The sequence below is a fragment of the Coenobita brevimanus genome, chromosome 31, assembly GCF_032717465.1.
Source record: "Coenobita brevimanus isolate Jiangsu-jjx chromosome 31, ASM3271746v2, whole genome shotgun sequence".
NCBI classification, from domain to species: Eukaryota; Metazoa; Arthropoda; class Malacostraca; order Decapoda; family Coenobitidae; genus Coenobita; species Coenobita brevimanus.
Genome location: NC_136984.1, coordinates 2,028,596 through 2,052,640, shown reverse-complemented (window position 1 = coordinate 2,052,640; position 24,045 = coordinate 2,028,596). Strand labels below are relative to the sequence as shown.

At 43.0% G+C, this 24,045-nt stretch overlaps 1 protein-coding gene across 1 annotated transcript in view; it reads left to right on the top strand.

Moving 5' to 3' along the window:
• Positions 1–7,705, top strand: part of LOC145395462 (synaptotagmin-7-like) — a 100,115-nt gene extending 92,410 nt beyond the window's left edge. Inside the window, exons 6-8 of the mRNA XM_080269064.1 lie at positions 4,315–4,486; positions 4,809–5,018; positions 7,532–7,705. Coding sequence (XP_080125190.1) covers positions 4,315–4,486; positions 4,809–5,018; positions 7,532–7,632 — 483 coding nt within the window. The 3' untranslated portion in view covers positions 7,633–7,705. The remainder of the gene's footprint in view (positions 1–4,314; positions 4,487–4,808; positions 5,019–7,531) is intronic.
• Positions 7,706–24,045: the final 16,340 nt, after the last annotated feature.

The following is a 24,045-nucleotide window of genomic DNA, read 5'->3' as shown; positions in this document are numbered from 1 at the left end:
CCTGAGCATGATGACGTGCTGAAGCCTGGTCCTGTCCTCTTCCTTCAGCTGACGGTCTTCCCACTGATCTTTTAAGACAGTCAGAGGGCCCCGTACTGAGTGAATGACAGTCAGAGGGCCCCGTACTGAGTGAATGACAGTCAGAGGGCCCCGTACTGAGTGAATGACAGTCAGAGGGCCCCGTACTGAGTGAACGACAGTCAGAGGGCCCCGTACTGAGTGAATGACAGTCAGAGGGCCCCTTACAGAGTGAATGTAGAGGAGATCGAAAGCGGAGAAGCCGGTGCAGTCACTTGACATTTCCCTGAGGGCAGACAATGTTGGTATTAAGTACCGATGCCATTCTCTGGGCTTCTCACTACAGAGCTTACGCCAAACAGTTTGAGGGGCACATGCAGTCTCTCCACTCTTCCATTTCCGCTAGGGTGAAATGACGTTGTGACCTGTGGGTTCACGCCAAGCAGCTTGTGAAGCTCGGCCATCAGCTGTGACGTGAACTGCGTACCTTTGTCACTGAGGACTTCATGGGGATATTCCTACCCTGGAGAAAATGGAGAGCAACGCCTGAGCAGCCGAAACAGAGTCCACATCTTAAAGCAGAATGGCTTCAGTAAACCCTGTAACAAAGTCAGTTAGGGTAAGAATATACTTATGACCCTCTGAGAAAGACGGTGAAAGAGGACCAGCTATATCTGCGGCAGCCACGGCAGACGGCTCTGTGACAGTTGGTGAGGGTTTTAAAGGGACAGGTTTAACATGGCCCTGATAAGACTTCCGCTGGCCTATGTAACAGGAGCGACAGTAGTCTTGTATATCGGGCCCCCATGCCAGGCCAAAAGAAGTGTTTGCTGATTTTCCACTCTGCCTTTCTATGAGAGAAGTGGCCGGTGAGAGGGCTCTCATGGGCCACCTGTAGCACAACCTGTCGGCAGTGTGAGGGGACGACCAGTGTCCGAGTCACAAACTTACCTGACCGGGCAGAGGTGACACATTCCCGATACAGCAGTCCATCCACCCAGGAAAACTTGCAAGAAGCTCCATTCCTGTCTGGCTCAGGTTGTTCTGCCAAAGCTTTGACTCGCACAGTGATGAGGGAGGGACAAGATTACTGCAAATGAGCAAACTCAGCTGGAGTTACCTTAAGTGGTTGCAAGTCTGGGATGAGAAGCGGGTGTAGGCGCTTCATACACGTGGCTCCTGCTCGCGTCTGAACAGCACACACACCCTCTGCTACCGGCTGTGTAGAGTCGTCACAAGACAAGGTAGAGGTTTTAGCAGCAGCAGCACCAAGGGGAGGACAGGATTCTTGTTCCTGGAAAGGAGGGATGGTGGAAGGCATATTAGAAGCACTGGAGCAGTAGGCAGGGTTGTCAGGTTTACGAGCCCCGGGAATGTTATCAATTAAGGCGGTAGCGGACTTAATTGGTGCACAAATAGCATCAGCTCAACCATCATAGTAGGAGCACCTCAGGTAACACCGGACAACTGGGAATTTATCTGCTCGGCCTAGGTAGTCGAGGACAGTTACCTGGCGAAAGTTGGAGGTGTCGGCATCGGGCAAAGCTCCTCAGATACGATGAGGCCAGAACAACCAGTGTCGTGGATGATGGTGGACGTCCATGAGCCATTAATGGTACCTGCAACTCAGTAGGTAGACACCCTCCAATCTTCTAAACAAACTCCTACCTTGACAGATGTAGAAGCCCTGCCCTTGATGGCGCGAGGGATTTTAGGGCACCTGGGGTAGATATGTCTTTCTTTACCACAGTTATGGCACTTTGGAACTGTCAGCTCTGGAACTGTCTCCCTCTGTCTGTATTTCCTGCTGCCTATGAACTCCAGTCTTTCAATCGTAGTGTGTCCAGGCATCTCGAAATGAATGGATCTTGAATTTGGCTCTCTATTGTATTTTGTTTTTTTGCTTGGAGGGAACTGTTATTGCGGGCTCATGGCCTTTGGTTCCTTCTTCCTCACATAAAAAAAAAGAAAAAATTTACTGTAGGAGCAGGGTCCTTAGTGGCACAGGGACTGGCACTGGTTGAAACTTAGTCCTTCCTTCTAAATTTCTCACCGCCAGACACAGAGGGCTTGGGATACGCGTGGTGTACAGAAGCCTAATCATCAGCTAACTGGGCTGAGAGAGGGGAGAAATTGATCTATCTATCTACAGCCCGACGCCCTAATCCCGCAAAGGGTGGCCGCAGACAAAACGCCTCCGAGTCACTCTGTCACCCACCATTTGACTACCCTCCCCTCAACTCACCCCCCCTCCCTCATATACCTCTCTACTCCATCCCTCCACCTCATCCTCGGTCTACCTCTCCCTCCCTCCATAAATCATAAATTCTTTTAGAGCATCATAAGTGGCACGAACATGAGAAACTTAATAACCACTAATCGAACAAGCAGTCAAGATGAAAGCTAAACTGCTGATAAGTCTCTCCTGCCTGAATCCTGCTTGATCTGAATTCCACTTTGAACCCGTCTGAAGTCTGACAGAAACTCATTAACAGAGCTTTCTTTTTTTAGATGTCAGTAATAGAGATGTTGGTTGTTTAATAATTATACATATTGTAGATGTAGAGTAAAATGAGTAATGTAGCTCAAGAAATGTAAAAGATAAGGAGTGTAATTATATAAACATTCGTGTTAGTTAGGAAGCGTTATGAGGAATACACTGAGGTGGTTTGGCCATGTGGAGAGGATGGAGAGTGAGAGACTGACGAGGAGAGTGTATGTGAGTGAGGTGGATGTGGAGTTACATGGAGAGACAGACTGACAAATGAGGAAGTGAAGGAGCGTTGTGGTGTGGATGTGGATGTGATTGGAAGCGTTAGGAGAAACACACTGAGGTGGTTTGGCCATGTGGAGAGGATGGAGAGTGAGAGACTGACGAGGAGAGTGTATGTGAGTGAGGTGGATGTGGAGTTACATGGAGAGACAGACTGACAAATGAGGAAGTGAAGGAGGGTTGTGGTGTGGATGTGGATGTGATAGGAAGCGTTAGGAGAAACACACTGAGGTGGTTTGGCCATGTGGAGAGGATGTGAGAGTGAGAGACTGACGAGGAGAGTGTATGTGAGTGAGGTGCAGGGGGGAATAGGGAGGGGGAGGCCGAGGATGAGATGCAGGGATGGGATGGAGAGGTATATGAGAGAGGAGGGGTGTGAGTTGGGAGCAGGGCAGTGAAATGGCGGGGGACAGGGTGACGTGGAGGCAATTTGTTTGTGGCCACCCCAAACGGGATTGAGGCATCTGGCAATAGATAGATAGATGTTAGTTGCCTGTTTTTTTACATGCCCTTATACTTTGTCTTATAGTATTGGTAATGCTTATATTCCCTTCAACCTTATATGCATATATCCCTATAGAAAAGTGTGTTGCAAACAATTTAAGACCAAGGTGAAAAATACAGAATAAAAATTAACGTCAGAAATAAGAAGAGTATAAATGTGCAAGTAACTATGTGTGGCCTGGCAATGCCCGGCTGATTCTGGAGTGGTGCGGGGCCAAGTGCACCAGGCGTGCCAAAGGGTTAAATATCGGAAAAAGTTGGATAAAGCCAGAAGCAGTGTGGACTGCCTAGCCACTTCAGCTGTTTTCACCACAATCAGGTAAATAAAAGACAGGTTTATCAGTGTACAGTACAATATTGTTATATATATTATACTGCTTGATCATTGTAGTGAAGGTATAATAGTGTACAGTATGATTAAACAGTATATATTATGCCATTGGATTATTGTAGTGAATGTATAATAGAGTACCGTACTGCAGTGGTAGTCAAAACAGTTTATAAACCGTTGGTGCCATCCAGACTAATGTTTGATATATTGCAAAAGTCTGGGTTAGCAGAGGGAAGTCCGAATGTCACTTTCATCAGAATTTCGCTTATTTCGGACTGGCTTAGGCCGTAATTAGTCCGTTATAGTGAGGTCTTACTGTAATTGGTATCAGGAGTAGGGCCTGTGTTGTAACGAAAAGTATAAATTGTACTTTCAGCGCTGGGGAGATATCTGGCTGGGATGAAACCAAGAATCTGTCTCTAAAATATATTGCCACATTGCACATTGTTGTATAAATCTAGTCGCCGTCCACTTAGTCTTTCGTAAAAGGTGATTGGGATGATAAATCAATGAGGAGAAGGTGTTAGGGAGCTTTCTCAAACATATCTAGGTCAACTTTGAGAAAAATAACATGTTCTGGAAGCCACTGCACATCCTTGAGAAAAACAAGTGCGGTGAGATCCTGTGTTCGTTCCCTCACTTTCCCACTTTCTCGCTCTCTCTAGCTCACTTTCTCACTCTCTTTCAGGTGGACTTCTCTGAGAAAAACAACACGTTCTGGAAGGCTCTACACCCCCTTGAGAAGAACAAGTGCGGTGAGATCCTGTGTTCGCTCATGTACCAGCCGTCAACCTCAGAACTCACCCTTACTGTTATTAAGTGTAGGAACCTCAAGGCAAAGGATATCAATGGGAAATCAGGTACGTATTGCCATCCACTCACTCGATGTAGTACTGCCTGGTACGTATTATCATCCACTAGCTTGATGTAGTACTTCTTCCTTCCCATTTATCATTCCTTTTCTGTGTCTGTGCTCCTCTCTTCTTGTTTCTCACCATCATCCATCTTTATCATTCATTTTCTGTGTCTGCCTTCCTCTCTTCCTGCTTCTCACCATCATCCACTCACTTGATGTAGTGTTGCCACAACCTCAGGAGCAAAAAATTCAACACAAACATGCACATTTCACGGTGATGTTTGATGTGCCGCTGTCTATCTATCTATCCGTCTATCGATCCACAGACCCGTACGTCAAGGTGTGGCTGTATTTTGGCGAGAAGCGGATAGAGAAGAAGAAATCGGAGGTCCAGTTCTGCACGTTAAATCCAGAGTTCCATTTCACGGTGATGTTTGATGTGCCGTGGGAGCGGATCCGCGAGTGTCAGCTCAACGTCACCATCATGGACCACGACAAAGTGGGACGCAACGAGGCCATCGGCAAGATCATGCTGGGTAAGGAGAATGAGCATGAGGGAATGCAGGGTGGGGGTAGAATGAGGCTGGGGTTATGCTGGGTGAGTGTGGTAGTGGGACACAACGAGGCCATCGGCAAGATCATGCTAGGTACAGAGAATGAGGATGTGAGAATGCTGGGTGGGGGTGTGGGTAGAGTGAGGTTGAGAGAATGCTGGGTGGGGGTGGGGGTAGAGTGAGGTTGAGAGAATGCTGGATGGGGGTAGAGTGAGGCTGGTGGGAAGGTATTGGGAGAGTAATTTGGCTGTGGTCATGCTAGGTGAGTAGAATGAGGCTGAGGGCATGCTAGGTGGGGGTGGGGGTAGAGTGAGGAGAAGGGAATGCTGGTTGGGGGTAGAGTGAGGCTGGGGTCATTCTGGGTGAGTGTGGTAGTGGGATGCAACGAGTTCATTGGCAAGATCATGCTAGGTAAGGAGAATGACGCTGGTGATTGGATCATACTAGCTCAGTTTGCCTAGAGTGAGGGCAGGAGCACGCTAGGTGTGGGTGGTTGGGAGTTCGATCATGCTAGGTAAGTAGAATGAGCACGAGAGAATGCTAGGGGGGTAGAATGAGTGTGAGGGAATGCTGGGTGGGTGAAGAGTGAGGCTAAAGGCATGCTGGGTGGGTAGAATGAGGACAAGGACATGCTAGATGGGTGTAGAGTGAGGCAGTTAGGAAGGTCATACTAGGTGAGAACAGGTAGGAGATGTAGTGATGCCAAGATCATGCTAGATTAGTGTGCTTAGAATGAGGGCAGGGTCATGCTAGGTGAGTGTAGAATTAAGGCATTGGTAGGCTAGTGTAGAATGAGATGAGGTGCAGGGGGAGGGGGCATCTTCAGCCTGCAGTCCACTGGGTTGGTGTTGAGATGGGACAAGGTTGGCAACTACTGCTACTGTTATTTTCTCTCTCTCTGTGCTTTCTCTCTCTCCCTGTGTCTTATCCAGGGTTGGGGGTGAGGGATGGGATGGTGATGATGATGATGATTATAATATAGTGTTGATAGTTATCGTGCATGTGCCCTACCCAGTCTTTAGGTAGGAGTAGTGGTAGGGTGATGATGATGATGATGATGATGATGATGGATGAGGAACATGGATGATGGTTATGGCTGTTATTGTTTAACCTCATAAGTGTCAGCCACAGGTAAGCAATTGGTTCTGTAGGTCACGTTATACATACAGTGCAGTACAGCCATCTTGTAGGGACCTGTCACCATCTTGCGGCACACAGCACCTCAACTGAGTCAGACCTACTGGTGCAGTACAGTACATACATACTGTGGAGTTTAAATGCCCCTTGTGGTAGTCAGTGCCTCAGCAGGGGTAAATCTACAGGTACAGCACAGTACATGCTGGTGCCCCCGTGTGGGTTGCACCAGTGGGTACAGTACAGTACATACACTGTGTAGGGATTAGGGTGGGCCAAAAAATTTAAATTCAAGAAAATGTGGATATTCTGATACTCAAAACACCATATTCACATAATGCAACTGTATCATTGAATATCGCCCAACGCTCCTCCAGCAACTTCATTATATGCTTGCACTGAATGAATGCAATAATGATTTAGTGATAATATAAACTTTGGCAGCTTTGACAGTGATGATACAGATTTTGATGGCTTTATTACCTGTTACACAAATGACCTGTGCTGGTCAGTTGTTAGTTTTAACTTTTTGCATTCATTTATACCCTGTGTTGGAATGGTGTCTGTCTTTAGCACAAGGGAAAAGGTCAAAGATTCTGTATTTGGTTTACCTCGTAGTCTTCCAGTGCATCAGCCACCTGCTATAAATGTGAGAACTATTTATAACGAACCTAGAGCTATATTTACGATATTTAGTATTAGTTACTTGCTTTTTATGGTTTATCATCATCATCATCATCATCCGCACCTCCTTTCCCACCCAAGGGCAGGGTGAGGAGTAGCAATGTCCAGACAGCCCAAAATTGCCCAATCCAATGGGCCACGCTTCCATTCACTCATCATTCAAGCCCCCGGAATCCTGGCTGTATCGGATACGCCAAAAACATTCACCACGTTCTGTAGCTTCACATATCGTATCCGACAGAGTCAATCCAGACGCTGCCACGTTAAAAAGGGGTGCCAAATCCCTGATCATGCACATCTCGTCACCACTGCGTTAGTTTCATCCACATGCAAAGATGTCATTAGAGAATACTTAGACACAAAATACCAGATCCATTACCAAGCATGCAAGCCCACACTGAAACTATTGCTGACCAAGTAGTAGAAATGAGAAGGCATGTACGTATGAATGTGTATGTGTGTATTTATGTATGTAGTCACCTGTAATCTCATCTCACCTGTCAGCTAATCACCCTTTGCCCACCAGGTAAGGCAGGCACAGCACATTTGATGATGATGATGATGATGATGGGGATGACAATTTATGTATGTATGTATGTATGTATGTCTGGTATGTATGTATGTATGTATCTACCTCTCTCACCTCACCTGTCAGCTAATTAACCTTTGCCCGCCAGGTAAGGCAGGCAGCGGCACATCGGAAACGAAACACTGGAGTGACATGATCACCAAACCACGACAGACGGTGGTGATGTGGCACCGCCTGAAGCCAGAGTGAGGGGACCCACTGCCCTTCCTCCACCTCACCTGCCTCTAGCCCCTCATTTGCGCACCTGAGCACCAGCCACCTCACCTGGACCGCGCTCGTTTATTTCTGCATTTGTACGATTAACACGAAAACAAAGAAATGTAACAGAGACGAAGAATATTAATACGAAGACAAAGAAGGTTAATACAAGGAGAGACAGCCTATGGGGTTATGGCGTCTGGCTATAGATAGATAAATAGATAGATAGGTTAATGATACTGTATGTGTTGTTTATGCAGTCTGTCTTGGCATTTAAAGCACACACACACACACACACACACACACACACACACACACACACACACACACACACACACACACACACACACACACACACACACACACACACACACACACACACACCTGACATATACCATCCATTTTGTTAATTTTTTCATCTATTGAATTTATCTATCTATCCATCTGCAGCCAGTCATAATCTTGTATCTATCTATCTATCTATCTGTCTATCCATCTGTCTATCTATCAATCAATCTATCTTTTTATCTATTGCCAGACACCATAATCCCATAAGGGGTGGCTGTTCGAGTTAGTTGTTTTACAGGGAGGGGCACTAACCCTCCACCAACCCACTTGTTGACACATAGGGAACACGTATGGGTTGGCGATATGGTTGCCACCCAGCGTATAGATTATTTACGCACCTGTTTATAAAAAAGACAGAACTGACAAAAATAACATCCATCTTTCTATCTATCATCCATCTGTCTATCTCTCCATCTGTCTATCTATAGCCAGGCATCTCAGTTTATAACATTAAATTCCTTTGTGTTACTTGACATTAAAGTAACAAATAATAATAATAATAATAATAATAATAATAATAAAGGTAATAATTTTAAAAAGTAAATTTAAAAACTTTCAAAAATTTAACATTCTCTCTCTCTCTCTCTCTCTCTCTCTCTCTCTCTTTTAAAGGAAGAAAGAACCAAAGGGCACAAACAGCAAAATTCTTTCTTTCAAAATGACTCACAAAGGAAGAAGGTACATATATGTAACTAATAAATAACACCAATTATTATTATTATTATTTTTTTTTTTTTAGAGGAAGAAAGAACCAAAGGCCAGGAGCCACAAAATTCTTCCTTCATTGTGAGATATAATGCAGAAATAAACCGGTCATTGGTGGGTGCTGGGAGCCTCCGGGGTCCACAGGTATAGGGGTTCAGGATTCCATGGGCTGGGTGTGGTGAGGGGAGGGTCTGTTCACCCCAACCCGCTCAAATTTGATCATCACGCACTCAAATATCGAGAAATATTAGGAAAATTACTGATAGCCAAGTCTGTACGAAGGAGGGATATGTAAATTGAAGGGAAGGGAAGCCACTCCAATCCGATTATTAAAACTGAGGTAAGATGGGAATATTATCCGTGTAAATTACCTCTGTGTGTAGGACTAACCCAGATTTGAAGCCTGTCTGTGTGTAGAACTGGAATTTGAAAGAAAAACCAAAATTTGACCCATTGAATTTGACTCTGTGTGTAGGACTAACCCAAATTTGAAATCAGAATTATCCCAATTGATTCAGATTGCTAATACCTGAGTCTGTATGAAGGAGGGACATGTATCAATTGAAGGAAGGGAAGGCAGCTCCAATCCGATTATTTAAACTGAGGTAAGAGGGGATTATTATGCATTTATTTTATCTCTGTGTGTAGGACTAACCCAGATTTGAAGCCTGTCTGTGTGTAGAACTGGAATTTGAAAAACTAACCATGATTTTATGCATTTTGATTGACTGTGTGAAGGAGTGACTGATATATGAATCCAGAATTATTCCAGTCCTTTTTAGATTGACTGATGTGTAGAAAGTAACCGGAATTTTAAATCGGCATCAACTCAGTCCATTATAGATTGACTGATGTATAGGAAGTAACCGGAATTTGAAATCGCAGTCAACTCAGTCCATTCGCATTTGACTGACGTGAAGAAGGTAACCGAAATTTGAAATCGCAACTAACGCAGTCCATTTTAAATTGATTGATGTACCGAAATTTGAAATCAGACTTAACTCATTGCGTTCTAGATTGACTGATGTGAAGAAACTAACTTATATTTTAAATCGGAACTAACCCAGTCTGTTGTAGATTGACTGATGTGAAGAAAGTTACTGAAATTTGAAATCGTAATCAACCCAAATCCATTGTAGATTGAATGACGTACCGAAATTTGAAATAGGAGTCAACCCTGTCCATTCTAGATTGAGTGGTGAGCCTCTGCCATTTGAAATCCTGTTGATATAGTGAAGAAATTGGTCCACTCTTGGTGAAAAATGACCTGATACATTCCATTTCCTCAACATGATGGTTTTTGGAGTGAGTGAGGGTCTGGAAGTGCATGAAAAAATATCCACATAGTAAAAGAATGTGCGTAAAGCCAAAAATTATCCCACATTTAAAGGAACTTGCATAATAAAGACAGAGAATATCCACATAGACGAGATGCATAATAGAAAGCCAAAAAAAAATAATAATAATAATAGTATCCAGATAGAAGAGACATGCCCCCAAAAATGGCCATAAAATATCCACATCAAAAAGACCCATAATTAAAAACCAAAAAAATATCCACATACAAGAGACATGCATAAGAAAGTGGCCAAAATTATCCACATTGAAGAGAGCTGCGTAGGAAATTTGCCAAGAAATCCATATCGAAAAGATCCATTATAAAAAAATAATAATAATATACACATAGACAAGATGCATGCCTAGGAAAATGACCCCCAAAAAATCCACTTCGGAGAGACAAGTGTAATTCAAAACCGAAATAATATCCACATAGACGTGCATAATGGAAATCCAAAAAAAAGAAATCCACATAGAAAAAAAAAACTAAAAATCCAAAAAATATATATCCACAGAGTTCCATGGGTAATTAATAAGAAAAAATATATTATGTGTCAAATTGTAATGATATTTTTGTGTACGGGGCACTGAGAGAGAGAAAAAAAATAGCCACAAAGAAGAGGATTTTGCAAAAGGCTGAATTTACCTGCGTTTTGTCTGCTTGAGTCTGTCTGCTGAAGTTTTGGGAGTTGCTCCCTTCGTCTGCTGTGGTGTGGATTAAGGTGTCACTCCCTTTGTCTGCTGTGGTGTGGATTAAGGTGTCACTCCCTTTGTCTGCTGTGGTGTGGATTAAGGTGTCACTCCCTTTGTCTGCTGTGGTATGGATTAAGGTGTCACTCCCTTTGTCTGCTGTGGTGTGGATTAAGGTGTCACTCCCTTTGTCTGCTGTGGTGTGGATTAAGGTGTCACTCCCTTTGTCTGCTGTGGTGTGGATTAAGGTGCCACTCCCTTTGTCTGCTGTGGTGTGGATTAAGGTGCCACTCCCTTTTGTCTGCTGTGGTGTGGATTAACCCTTTGTAAGCCGCAGGTGTGGGTGACGTCGAATTAGTACGATCTGTAGAAAAATGTAAACAGTTGTGGGAAGGGAAGGAAGGGGAGTGGTATGCAGTGAGGTCTCAGTTCATCCATTGTGATTCGACCATCCCTACACTGAGTAAAGCAAAATGCCGGATATTGTGTACTACCCCCCCCCCCTCCCATTGGCAGTAAAACACCAGATATTGCTTGTAATAACCGAAAGGAAACTCAACAAATGAATCACTAGTCTGACCAAGATTCAGTTTGAGTCCCTCGCACTTCCTAAGCACACACATTACCACTGAGCCAAAGAGGATCCCCATTTTGCCTCTAGGAACGCAAGCTCTTATACACCCCATTACATCACTCTTTTTCTTCCCCTGGTGATTAATTAGGTGCATAGCATTGTAGGTCTGTCTATCTATCTATCTATTGCCAGACGCCTCAATCCCGTTCGGGGTGGCCAGAAACAAATCGCCTCCACATCACCCTGTCCCCCACCATTTCACTGCCCTGCTCCCAACTCACACCCCCCTCTCTCATATACCTCTCCACCCCATCCCTCCATCTCATCCTCGGCCTCCCTCTCCCTCTTCCCCCCTCCACCTCACCCACATACACTCTCTTTGTCAGTCTTTCACCCTCCATCCTCTCCACATGGATATTGCATAGAACTTTCAGTCATCCGATTTTGGCGCTGGATGTTGCATAATTTCATAGGTTATTGCTTTAATATAGTCGATTCTGCGATGCCGGATGTTGCGTTAGGCTGGATATTGCAACAACGAATAATTGAAAGTTTACTGTAAAGCTCATTATTATTATTATTATTATTATTATTATTATATTATTATTATTATTATTATTATTATTATTATTATTGCTACTACTACTATTATTATTACTACTATTATTATTATTATTATTTATTATTACTATTATTATTATTATTATCATTATTATTATTATTATTTATTATTATTATTATTATTACTATTATCATTATTATTATTATTATTATTATTATTATTAATTTTATAGTTTACTCTGTTTACCTGCTCTATCATGCCAGTTTATCTCTCATCATTGTCCATATGTTTTTACTTGTTATTGGGGAGTATGTAGGCATTGGGTGAATTTTTCTGCAAATCATAGCGATTCGCGGGATGGGTTTAGGAACGTAAACACACACACACACACACACACACACACACACACACACACACACACACACACACACACACACACACACACACACACACATCCATAAAATCATGCATAAACTCCCATGCACACAAGGAACTATATTACACACACACACACACACACACACACACACACACACACACATACACACACCAGGGCTTGTATTCCAGCTGGTGTGAAGGCTCCTTTGCACCTTTTCCTTAGTGGTTTATTCTACATACATCACAGAACTGGTCTCTTGTACGATATTTGTGCCTTTATCTATCTATCTGTCCATCTATCTATCTATCTCTAGCCAGACGCCATTTTCGGGTAAGGGGTGGCCGTTCGTCTTTGAATTAGTTGTTTTACGGGGAGGGGCACTAACCCTCCACCAACCCACTTGTTGACATGTAGGGAGCATGTATGGTTTGGTTATATGGTTACCACCCAGCGTTGTAAATGATTTCTTGGCTTACAGGAAACCATTAGGCTTGTCACTCAATGTAAAGCCACCTGTAAAGGAAAGAAGAGTAATAAAAAGTGACAGGAAAGATGGGAGAAATAGGAAGAGGGGAGGGCAGGCACAGAAAAAGAATGATAAAGGCTAAGGAAGAAGTAGGCAGCACTACATCAAGTGAGTGGATGATGGTGAGAAATAGGAAGAGGGGAGGACAGACACAGAAAAAGAATGATAAAGGCTAAGGAAGAAGTAGGCAGCACTACGTCAAGTGAGTGGATGATGGTGAGAAATAGGAAGAGAGGAGGACAGACACAGAAAAAGAATGATAAAGCTGAAGGAAAAAGTAGGCAGCACTACATCAAGTGAGTGGATGATGATATAATCACAACTATTTGACAAATGAGGAAGTGAAGGAGCGTTGTGGTGTGGATGTGGATGTGATAGGAAGCGTTAGGAGGAACACACTGAGGTGGTTTGGCCATGTGGAGAGGATGGAGAGTGAGAGACTGACAAGGAGAGTGTATGTGAGTGAGGTGGAGGGGGAGAGAGGGAGGGGGAGGCCGAGGATGAGGTGGAGGGATGGAGTGGAGAGGTATATGAGAGAGGGGTGTGTGAGCTGGGGGCATAGAGAGTGAGAGACTAATTAGGAGAGTATGTGTATGAGGTGGAAGGGGGAGGCTGAGGATAAGATGGAGGGATGGAGTAGAGAGGTATATGAGAGAAGGGGGTGTGAGTTGGGGGGAGGGCAGCGAAAAAGCAGGGGACAGGGCAACATGGAGGCGATTTGTTTGTGGCCACCCCTTATGGGATTGAGGCATCTGGCAATAGATAGATAGATAGATGCAAGACAGTGTTAAGGTGTAATATGCAAAAGAATCACTAGAGGAGATTCTTAGTGCCTTTTCCTAATTGATTTATTCTGCATTAAACCTCAGTGTCAGTGTCATTTTCCTGCCATAAGCCATCATGGAAAAAAAAGAAAAATTTGAATTAAAAAGTACATAAAAAAAGTTTAAATTTGAGTTTTTAAAAATTCATGACTTGGGTGAAATCAAAAGAGCTGGTCTCTGCGATGTACCCGATGCACTTAACGCCTATATGCTTGTGGTTTATCCTGCTCATTACACCCCAGCAGCCATTTGTTTGGGGGAGAATTGTTAATGCTTACTCCATACACCCTTGTTGTCTGTCATGGTACTTGAAGCCCTTTCACGTGACTTCAGAAATGGACTCCTGTGGGAGATGTTGTATGCTGATGATTTGGTGTTGATTGCAGAGAATGAAAGGGAGGCGGAGGAAAGCTTTAGGAAGTGGAGAGATGGAGGAAAGATTTAGGAAGTGGAGAGGTGGAGGAAAGATTTTGGAAGTGGAGAGACAGAGGAAAGATTTAGGAAGTGGAGAGGTGGAGGAAAGATTTTGGAAGTGGAGAGACAGAGGAAAGATTTAGAAAGTGGAGAGGCGGAGGAAAGATAGGAAGTGGAGAACAGAATGTAAGGGAGGCGGAGGAAAGATTTAGGAAGTGGAGAGATGGTATGGGTCACAAGGGCTTAAGAGTAAATGCAGATAAAACAAAAGTGATGGTATCTAGGGCTGGTGGCAGTACTGTCAAAGAAGAGGGTGAGTGGCCATGTGCAATTTGCCACAAGGGCGTGGGAAGTAATTCCATCTTGTGCAATGTTTGTGATAAATGGATGCATAAGAGATGTAGTGGTATTAGAGGTAGACTGCGAGATAATGCTGATTAGATGTGTGTGGTGTGTCGGTGAGAGCAGGTGGAGATTGTCAGGCGTGAAAGGATTGAACTTGCTGGTGAGTCTCTTGAGTGTGTGGAAGAGTTTTGTTATTTGGTAGACATGTTATGTGCTGGAGGTGGGGCTGGAGCAGCTCTGTGGCTAGAGTGAGGAGTGGTTGGAAGAAGTTCAGGGAGCTGTTGCCTCTCCTGACATTGAGAGGACTCTCCCTACGTGCTTAGGGGGTGGCACGTGTTAGGAGTGTAATGCTGTATGGCAGTGAGACCTGGGCAGTAAAGGAAGAGGATATTCACAGGCTCAAACATACAGAAATGACAATGATTAGGTGGATGTGCAGTGCGTCCCTGAGTGTGAGGCCTGGGGGGGCTGGGTTTACGATGGAAGAGTTGAGGGGTAGGATGGGACTGAAGTGTATTGGTGTTGTGATGAGGAGGGGTGGACTGAGATGGTTTGGGCATATGGAGAGGATGGGGGATGATAACTGGGTGCAGAAAGTGAGAAGCGTGAACATTGGGGGTGGGGTCGTGACAGGCAGATCGAAAAAGACCTGGGACGAGGCCATAGAGTGTGACCTCAAAGGAACTGAATAGGGAGGCTGCCAGAGATTAAGCAGCATGGAGAGCCGCCATTAGGTGACCAAGGATGCAACATACACATCATGGCAGGATTCAGTCGCAGTTTTTTGCAACATAATCACATGTGGATGTCTTGAGTCACAGGCCTTTGCAACCATCACACATCTCGGCACCTCTCAGTCACAGGCAGTTGCAGCTTAATATCAATCACAGGTGGATGCAACATACACCCACATTTTGGAAATATCCAGTCTCATCTTGGCATTTTTCAGTCTCACATCCTGGTGGTTTTTAGGTGTGTGTGAGGAATTGCATTACAGTAAAACATCAATATACTGTAACAGACCTCAATAGACTGGAATTTGCTTGTATCGGAATTGGGGGGCTACCGGACTAAATTTTTATACATCAAATAGTGTGATAAAACCAGAAGCATGTGTGGACTGCCTGACCACTTCAGCTATGTTCACCACAGTAATGTAAATAAATGACATGTTTATCAGTGTACAGTACAGCATTATTACATATATTATACTGCTTGATTATTGTAGTGAAGGTTAATACGGTACAGTACAGCAGTGGTAGTGAAAACAGTTTAAAATCAGTTGGTGCCATCCGGACTAATGTCTGATATATCGGAAGAAGTCTGGGTTAGCAGGGGGAAGTCTGGATGTCGCTTTTATCGGAATTTCACTTTTTTTGGAATGGCTTGGGCCCCAAATAGTCCGTTATAGAGAGGTTTTACCGTATTTCCTGCTGCCTATGATCTCCAGTCTTTCAAGCGCATTGTGTCCAGGCATCTCGAAATGATCAGATCTTGAATTTGGCTCTCTTTTGTATTTTGTTTTTTTCTTGGAGGGAACTGTTATTGCAGGCTCATGGCCTTTGGTTCCTTCTTCCTCGCATAAAAAAAAAAAAAAACAGCACTGTACAATCGCAGGCAGATGCAACATACTCTCAATTGCAGATGGATGCAACATACTTCTACACCTTGGCAGCTTTCAGTCATATCTCAGCACTTTGCAATCACAGGCAGATGCAACGAAGCTCAGTGGCAGGTGAAGGCAAGAATATCCCAGGTTACAGTCTCATATTGGCAGGTTTCAGGCACATCTTGGCAGGTTTCAGGCACATCTTGGCAGGTTTCAGGCACATCTCAATAGTATTCAGTCACATCTCTGCAGGTTTCAGCATCATCTCAGCTGGTTTCAGTAACACATTGGCAGGTTTCAGTCACATCTTGGCAGGTTTCAGCCACATCCAGGTTTCAGTCACATCTCAGCTGGTTTCAGTCACATCTTGGCAGGTTTCAGTCACATCTCAGTGGGTTACAGTCACATATTGGCAGATTTCAGTCACACATTGGCAGGTTTCAGTCACACATCTTGGCAGGTTTCAGTCACACACCTTGGCGATTTCCAGGAGTGTGTGAGAACCTGCCTTTGCACAATCGGCAACGTTTGGCTTGACATCCGTGTCCCTCCGGAATCCGTTTTCTTCCCGACAGCTCGTATATGGAACAGACAGCGAAATTTTGGAGGAGCGGCTGTTAAAATGGGAGTTATTTATGGCTATCAGTGCAGCATAATTTTGAAGAACCAGCTGTCAGTGGTAGCCAGAGTGAAAGCTCCTTATGGCTGTCAGTGTTATTTTGCAGTTTTGGCTGTTGAAAATAGCCAAACTGAGAGCTCCCTGTGGCTATCAATGCATGTTACTTGGGAGAACTAGCCACGAAAGGTAAACATGAGCTCTTCGTGGCTGTCAACGGAGATTTATTTAGGAGCATTGGCTGTTAAAAGTAGGCAGAGCGAGAGTTGAGCTCTTCGCGGCTATCAATGCAGTATTTTATTGGAGTATCGGCTGTCAGAAGTAGCCAGGATCGGAGTTGTTTGTGGCTTCGATGAGGTGTTTATTTTGGAGAAGCAGCCAAGAAAAGCAGCTATAATGGGAGTCCTTTGTGGCAGCATTATTTTGGAGTATTGGCTGTTCAAGGTAGCCATACTGAGAGTTGAGTTCTTTGTGGCTATCAACGCAACTTTATTTGGGAGTATCCAGCGTCAGAAGTAACCAAAGAGGGAGTTGTTTGTGGCTATCAATGCGGCGTTATTTTGGAGAACAGAGCCGAGTTCTTCACGGCTTTGAACACAGTGTTATTTTTTGGAGTACTAGCCGTTAAAGGTAGCCAGGTGGAGAGTTGACTTCTTCATGGCTACCAATGCTGTGTTATTTTTGAGAAGCAGTCGTTAATTGTAGCCAAAAAGGAGAGTTATTTACGGCTATCAATGCAGCGTTATTTAGAGAATCAGCCAGACGGAGAGTTGAGTTCTCCGCGGCTTTGAACACGGCGTTATTTGGGAAGAACAGTATCCGAACGTTCACCGGACTTTCTCGGCGAAGGTTGTAGCATACGTAGAAGGCGTAGTCATATCTAAACAGAGGAAAATAAAAGGCTTTACTGTGAAACCTGTATCTGTGCTCTCATAGTCCCATAGCGTCTTTGATTTCATTCACGTGTTGTGCTTTACGAGAGGTCGGGATTTGAGTTCCTTCACTAGATGTTCTTAAGATATGGCTGAGAAGGATTTTAAGGCGTTTCTTCTCAGCGTACCAGCCCGTATGACAAACTAGTCTCCTCTAGTCCGCAAGAAAACATTGTGTTGAATAGGTTTTACGAACAATTTCCCCATTAATTTTCCTAGCTTCCTCCTCACATAGCTACCACAGGACCAAAGCATTCAGCCTGTGTTTTCCGATAAATTTTTCCGTTTGTCTCCCTTACGTCCTCCTCACATAGCTAAAACAGGACCAAAACATTCAGTCTAGTTTTTCCTATCAGTTTTTCCGTTTGTTTCCCAAGTTTCCTCCACACGTAGCTAAAACAGGACCAAAATATTTAGTCTGTTTTCTGATAAATTTTTCCGTTTGTTTCCCAAGTTTCCTCCACACGTAGCTAACAGGACCATTACTCAATCACGTGTTTTTTGATTAGTGTGGAATCTACCTTGAAGTAAGATATCTTAGACAGGAAAGCAGTTCACGTTTAAATTTCAAAAAAGCGAAAAAACTGTCGTCACCAAGCGCATAATATTTTTCGTTTCCGTTTAGTGGATTGTACAGTAGGTGATAAATAAATATATATATATATATGGAAAGTACTAATGTTATGAGATGCATTGTATGATCCTATTACTCTAATTTGGGTATAATTTTGTCTTTAAATGAAAGGTGTTTCATAAAAAAATAAAACTGTATAACAAAGCTGGCGATTTTCATGTTCCCGCAGTGACAGTTAGATTTAAAAAGATATATTGCATGGACTGACTATCTATATATCTATCTATTGCCAGACGCCATCATCCTGTAAGGGGTGGCCATTTGACTCTGAGTTATTTGCTTTACAGGGAGGGGCACTAACCCTCCACCAACCCACTTGTTGACCCGTAGGGAGCACGTATGGTTTGGTTATATGGTTACCACCCAGCGTTGTAAATGGTCTGACACTCCCCCAAAATTAATCAAGGTCTCTTCAACACACAAAAATTGAGCTTAGATAAATTGAGGGTGGTTCCTGCAACACACAGAAATGTAGATAGACTATACATGGCCTTGCTGCAACACAGGGAAATTGAAATTGATCATACAGTCACTCATCACAACACACAAAAATTTAAATTGATCATACATGCATTCTCCGCAACACACAAAAATTTAAATTGGCCTCTCCTGCAACACACGAAAATTGAAATTGATGGTACACTAGCTCCAGAAAGTACCGGTGCAGGGTGTGATTGACAACTACCGAAGAGATATGTTCAACTTGTGCCATGCTTGGAAGGTTGGTCAGTATGTGGGTGCATTTTATATAGATATTTGTGTAATTACAAGCTTGTGGAATGGGTACAACAAACTATACGTCCGCACATAAACGCAGGCAATTTGGCAGGGGTACAGGACTGCCATCTTGCAGCCAAAACATCTGGCACATCCCAATACCTATCGTTGATCTCAAAATGTTCAGTAATACCTCGATATACGATACGCCTAGATGTGATACCCTGGCTTAACGATGAGGGTAGAAATACCACCATACCCCACCTAACAATGGCCGAACCCCAGTTTAACAATGGGTTTTGATTTTTTTTTGTTTTACCAATTTTGATGATATTTTAGACCAGAATTGTGTGTTTAGGTTGATTAATAACTGTTTTTAGACTTAGATTAATGTGTTTTAGCCATAGGTGGGGTGAACATTGTCATTTTGGGGTACAGTTTACTAAGCTTGATTTTTTTCCAGACATATTTGATGATTTTCAGATTGTATTTGTTGGTTTTAGTGAGTTATTTACAGGTGTTAGGCTTAGGTTAGCTTCTTTTACAGCTGTTAGGCCATTTAGATTGGCTTTAAACTTGTTTTTGGACTCATTTGGGTGGTTTTTGGACTTGGTTGAGGGGGAAGTCGAAGGCTGGTAAACGGTCCACTTTGAAATACATGTTAAAAGTAACCCGATATACGATACCCCGCCTAACGATGGGGTTTTACCTAACCAATTAGATCGTTAAACCGGGGTATACCTGTACTGGCACATCCCAGTCTCTATCGTTGGCCTCAAAATACACACCCCAATACCTATCGATGGTCTAAAAATGTTCACACTAGATTATAGGAGGCAGGGCATATCGACTCTCTGCTGCACACGAACATCAAACTGTTTTTAGACGTAGATTAATGTGTTTTAGCCATAGGTGGGGTGAACAATGTCATTTTGGGGTACGGTTTACTGAGCTTGATTTTTTCCAGACTTATATTCGATGATTTTCAGGTTTGATGTGTTGTTTTAAGATTGATTGATTATGCAAAGGCTCCCTGCAACACACACAACCTGATACCGGCCTCTGCAACACACAAGAATCAGAATGCAAAGTTACAAAGGAAAATCTGGGCTAAGTTAAGGTGAAAGGAGTATAGTAAATGAAAGTTGTGAAGAATTTGGGCCAGGTTAAGGTGAAAAGAGTATGGTAAATGAAAGTTATGAAGAATTTGGGCCAGGTTAAGGTGAAAAGGGGATGGTAATTGATGCTAGTCACGAAGAAGTGCAACAGACAGGGATGAAAGGTTAAATGTAGAGTTGGAGAGAGCATGGTAAATGAAAGTTATGAAGAATTTGGGCTGGGTTAAGGTGAAAAGGGGATGGTAAATGATGCTAGTCATGAAGAAGTGCAACAGACAGGGATGAAAGGTTAAATGCAGAGTTGGAGAGAGCATGGTAAATGAAAGTTATGAAGAATTTGGGCCGGGTTAAGGTGAAAAAGGGATGGTAAATGATGCTAGTCATGAAGAAGTGCAACAGAAAGGATGAAGGGTTAAAAGCAGAGTTGGTAATTGATGCTAGTCATGAAGAAGTGCAACAGAAAAGGATGAAGGGTTAAAAGCAGAGTTGGTAATTGATGCTAGTCACGAAGAAGTGCAACAGAAAAGGATGAAGGGTTAAAAGCAGAGTTGGTAATTGATGCTAGTCACGAAGAAGTGCAACAGAAAAGGATGAAGGGTTAAAAACAGAGTTGGTTTGTTTACACTTGATGGAACTGGGCATCATTGTGTGGATCTGCGTCTCCAAGAAAAGGCAACCCTCCCCCCCCCCCAGCGCTGAGATGGAGACCGGTTATGAGGTATATGTAAGTCTGTTTGTGGTGTTTTATTTTGCTTGGTGTTTGCTGCTCTGTCTTGGCTGTGTTTTGAAGGTATGGTGATTGTTTTTTTTTTTTTAGCTTGGCTCCTTCTGGCTGTTTTTCTTTCTGTTTTTTTTGGCTTGGATCATTGTGGCTGTTTATATGTGTGTGTGTGTTTTTTTAGCTTGGTGTTTGCTGCTTTGTCTTGGCTGTGTTTTGAAGGTATGGTGATTTTTTTTTTTTTTTTAGCTTGGCTCCTTCTGGCTGTTTTTCTTTCTGTTTTTTTTAGCTTGGATCCATCTGGCTGTTTATATCTGTTTTTTTTTTTTTTTAGCTTGGTGTTTGCCGAGTCTCTAGCTTTGTCTTAGCTGTGTTTTTGAGGTTTGATTGTTTTTTTTTTTTTAGCTTGGCTCCTGGCTGTTTTTCTTTCTGTTTTTTGTAGCTTGGATCATTCTGGCTGTTTTTCTTTCTGTTTTTTGTAGCTTGGATCATTCTGGCTGTTTTTCTTTCTGTTTTTTGTAGCTTGGATCCTTCTGGCTGTTTTTCTTTCTGTTTTTTGTAGCTTGGATCATTCTGGCTGTTTTCTGTTTTTTTATTGTAGCTTGGATCATTCTGGCTGTTTTTCTTTCTGTTTTTTGTAGCTTGGATCATTCTGGCTGTTTTTCTTTCTGTTTTTTTTAGCTTGGATCATTCTGGCTGTTTTTCTTTCTGTTTTTTTTAGCTTGGATCATTCTGGCTGTTTTTTTTCTGTTTTTTTTTTAGCTTGGATCATTCTGGCTGTTTTTCTTTGTTTTTTTTTAGCTTGGATCATTCTGGCTGTTTTCTGTTTTTTTAAGCTTGGATCATTCCGGCTGTTTTCTGTTTTTTTAAGCTTGGATCATTCTGGCTGTTTTTCTTTCTGTTTTTTTTTGTAGCTTGGATCATTCTGGCTGTTTTTCTTTCTGTTTTTTTTTAGCTTGGATCCTTCTGGCTGTTTTTCTTTCTGTTTTTTTTTGTAGCTTGGATCATTCTGGCTGTTTTTCTTTCTGTTTTTTTTAGCTTGGATCATTCTGGCTGTTTTTCTTTGTTTTTTTTAGCTTGGCTCCTTCTGGCTGTTTTTCTTTTTTTTAGCTTGGATCATTCTGGCTGTTTTTCTTTGTTTTTTTTAGCTTGGATCATTCTGGCTGTTTTTCTTTTTTTTTTTTAGCTTGGATCATTCTGGCTGTTTTTCTTTCTGTTTTTTTTAGCTTGGATCATTCTGGCTGTTTTTATGTGTGTGTGTGTTTTTTTGTTTTTTTTTTTTTCAGAATGGTCAAAATTTTATATATACTTTTTTTTTTTTAATGCCAGTTTTTCAAAATTCCAGATTTTGGATGACAGGTATTGTTACACTTATTGTGGTGGTTCCATGTTAATATTTATGATGCTAGTCACGAAGAAGTGCTGTTTCATGTAACTATTATGCATGGTCCAAAATTGCCATCTCTCCATCTTGAATGCTGAGTTGTAGCCAAAATACGATGCTAGTCACGAAGAAGTGCTGTTTCCTGTAAATATTATGCCTTTTTTCTCTACCTTGGCCTAAAATTGCCATCTCTCCATCTTGACTGCTGAGTTGTAGCATTAGATTTACACTGGAATATGATGCTAGTCACGAAGAAGTGCTGGAGATCTAAAGTCACAGTATATTTCTTCCACTGAACTATCTGTCTGTCTATCTATTGCCAGACGCCTTATTCCCTTAAGGGGTGGCCACAAACAAATCGCCTCCATGTCGCCCTGCCATTTCACTGCCCTGCTCCCAGTTCACACCCCCCTCTCTCATATACCTCTCCACTCCATCCCTCCATTTGATGTAGTGCTGCCTACTTCTTCCTTTACCTTTATCTTTGTTTCTTCCTTCACCTTTGTCATTTTCTGTGTCTGTCCTCCTCTCCCTATTCCTCATCATCATGCACTCACTTTATGTAGTGTTGCATACTTCTTCCTTTATCATTCTTTTTCTGTGTCTGCCCTCCTCCTCTTCCTGTTTCTCTCCATCCTTTCACTTGATGTAGTGCTGCCTACTACTTCCTTCACCTTTATCATTCTTTTTCTGCGTCATCCTCGTCCTCACAGTCATCCACTCACTTGATGTAGTGCTGCCTACTTCTTCCTTCACCTTTATCATTCTTTTTCTGTGTCATCCTCGTCCTTAGTCATCCACTCACTTGATGTAGTGCTGCCTACATCCTGCATCACATTTATTCTCTTTCTGTGTCTGTCTTCTTCCTATTTCTCACCGTCATCTACTTCCTGTAGTGACGTCTCCTCCTTCACTTGTCATTTCTGTCTTCCTGTTTCTCACCATCTACTCACTTCATGTAGTGCTACCTACTTCACCTTTTGTCTTGTTTCTCACCATCATGTACTCACTTCATGTGCTGCCTACTTCTTCCTTCATCTTTGCCATTTCTCTCCTCTTCCTATATCTATCTATCGCCCGACGCCCTAATCCCGCAAAGGGTGGCCGCAGACAAAACGCCTCCAAGTCACTGTCACCCACCATTTGACTACCCTCCCCCCAACTCACCCCCCCCCTCCCTCATATACCTCTCAACTCCATCCCTCCACCTCATCCTCGTTCAACCCCTCCCTCTCCCTCCCTCCACCTCACCTACATACACCCTTTTAGTCAGTTTTTCATTCTCCATTCTCTCATGTCCAAACCACCTCAGTGTATTTCTCCTAATCTTCTCAACCACATCCAATATCTCTCCATGTTGTGCTGCCTGATTCTTCCATCCCCTTTGTCTGTACTCTGTTCATGTTTCTTACCATCATCCACTCAGTGTAGTTTTGATTTGTGTCGTGTCTCCTCTCTTCCTATTTCTCTCCATCTACTCACTTGATGTAGTGCTGCCTACTTCCTTGTGTCATTTGTGTCTCCTCTTCCTATTTCTCACCATCATCTACTCGCTTCATGTAGTGCTGCCTACTTCACGTTTATCATTCCTTTTGTACATTACACTCCTCTGTTCTGTCTGCATTAAGAATTTACGCTTAACACTGAGCATCAAGACTCAGCATAAAGACTTAATTATACAGTTCATATATGCAATCTTTCAGTTTACTTGCAGGCTTAAATGCCAAGTATAAGTTTTGAAGAGTAGGTGTAATTATATAAAAGCAATCTGTCCCCACATAAATGGTCATTGTCACTCCAGGCCCATCTATCTATCTATCTATCTATAGCCAGACGCCTAAATCCCGTTTGGGGTGGCCACAAACAAATCGCCTCCAAGTCGCCGTCCCCCGTCATTTAACTGCCCTGCTCCCAACTCACCCCCCCCCCTCTGTCATATACCTCTCCACCCCATCCCTCCATCTCATCCTC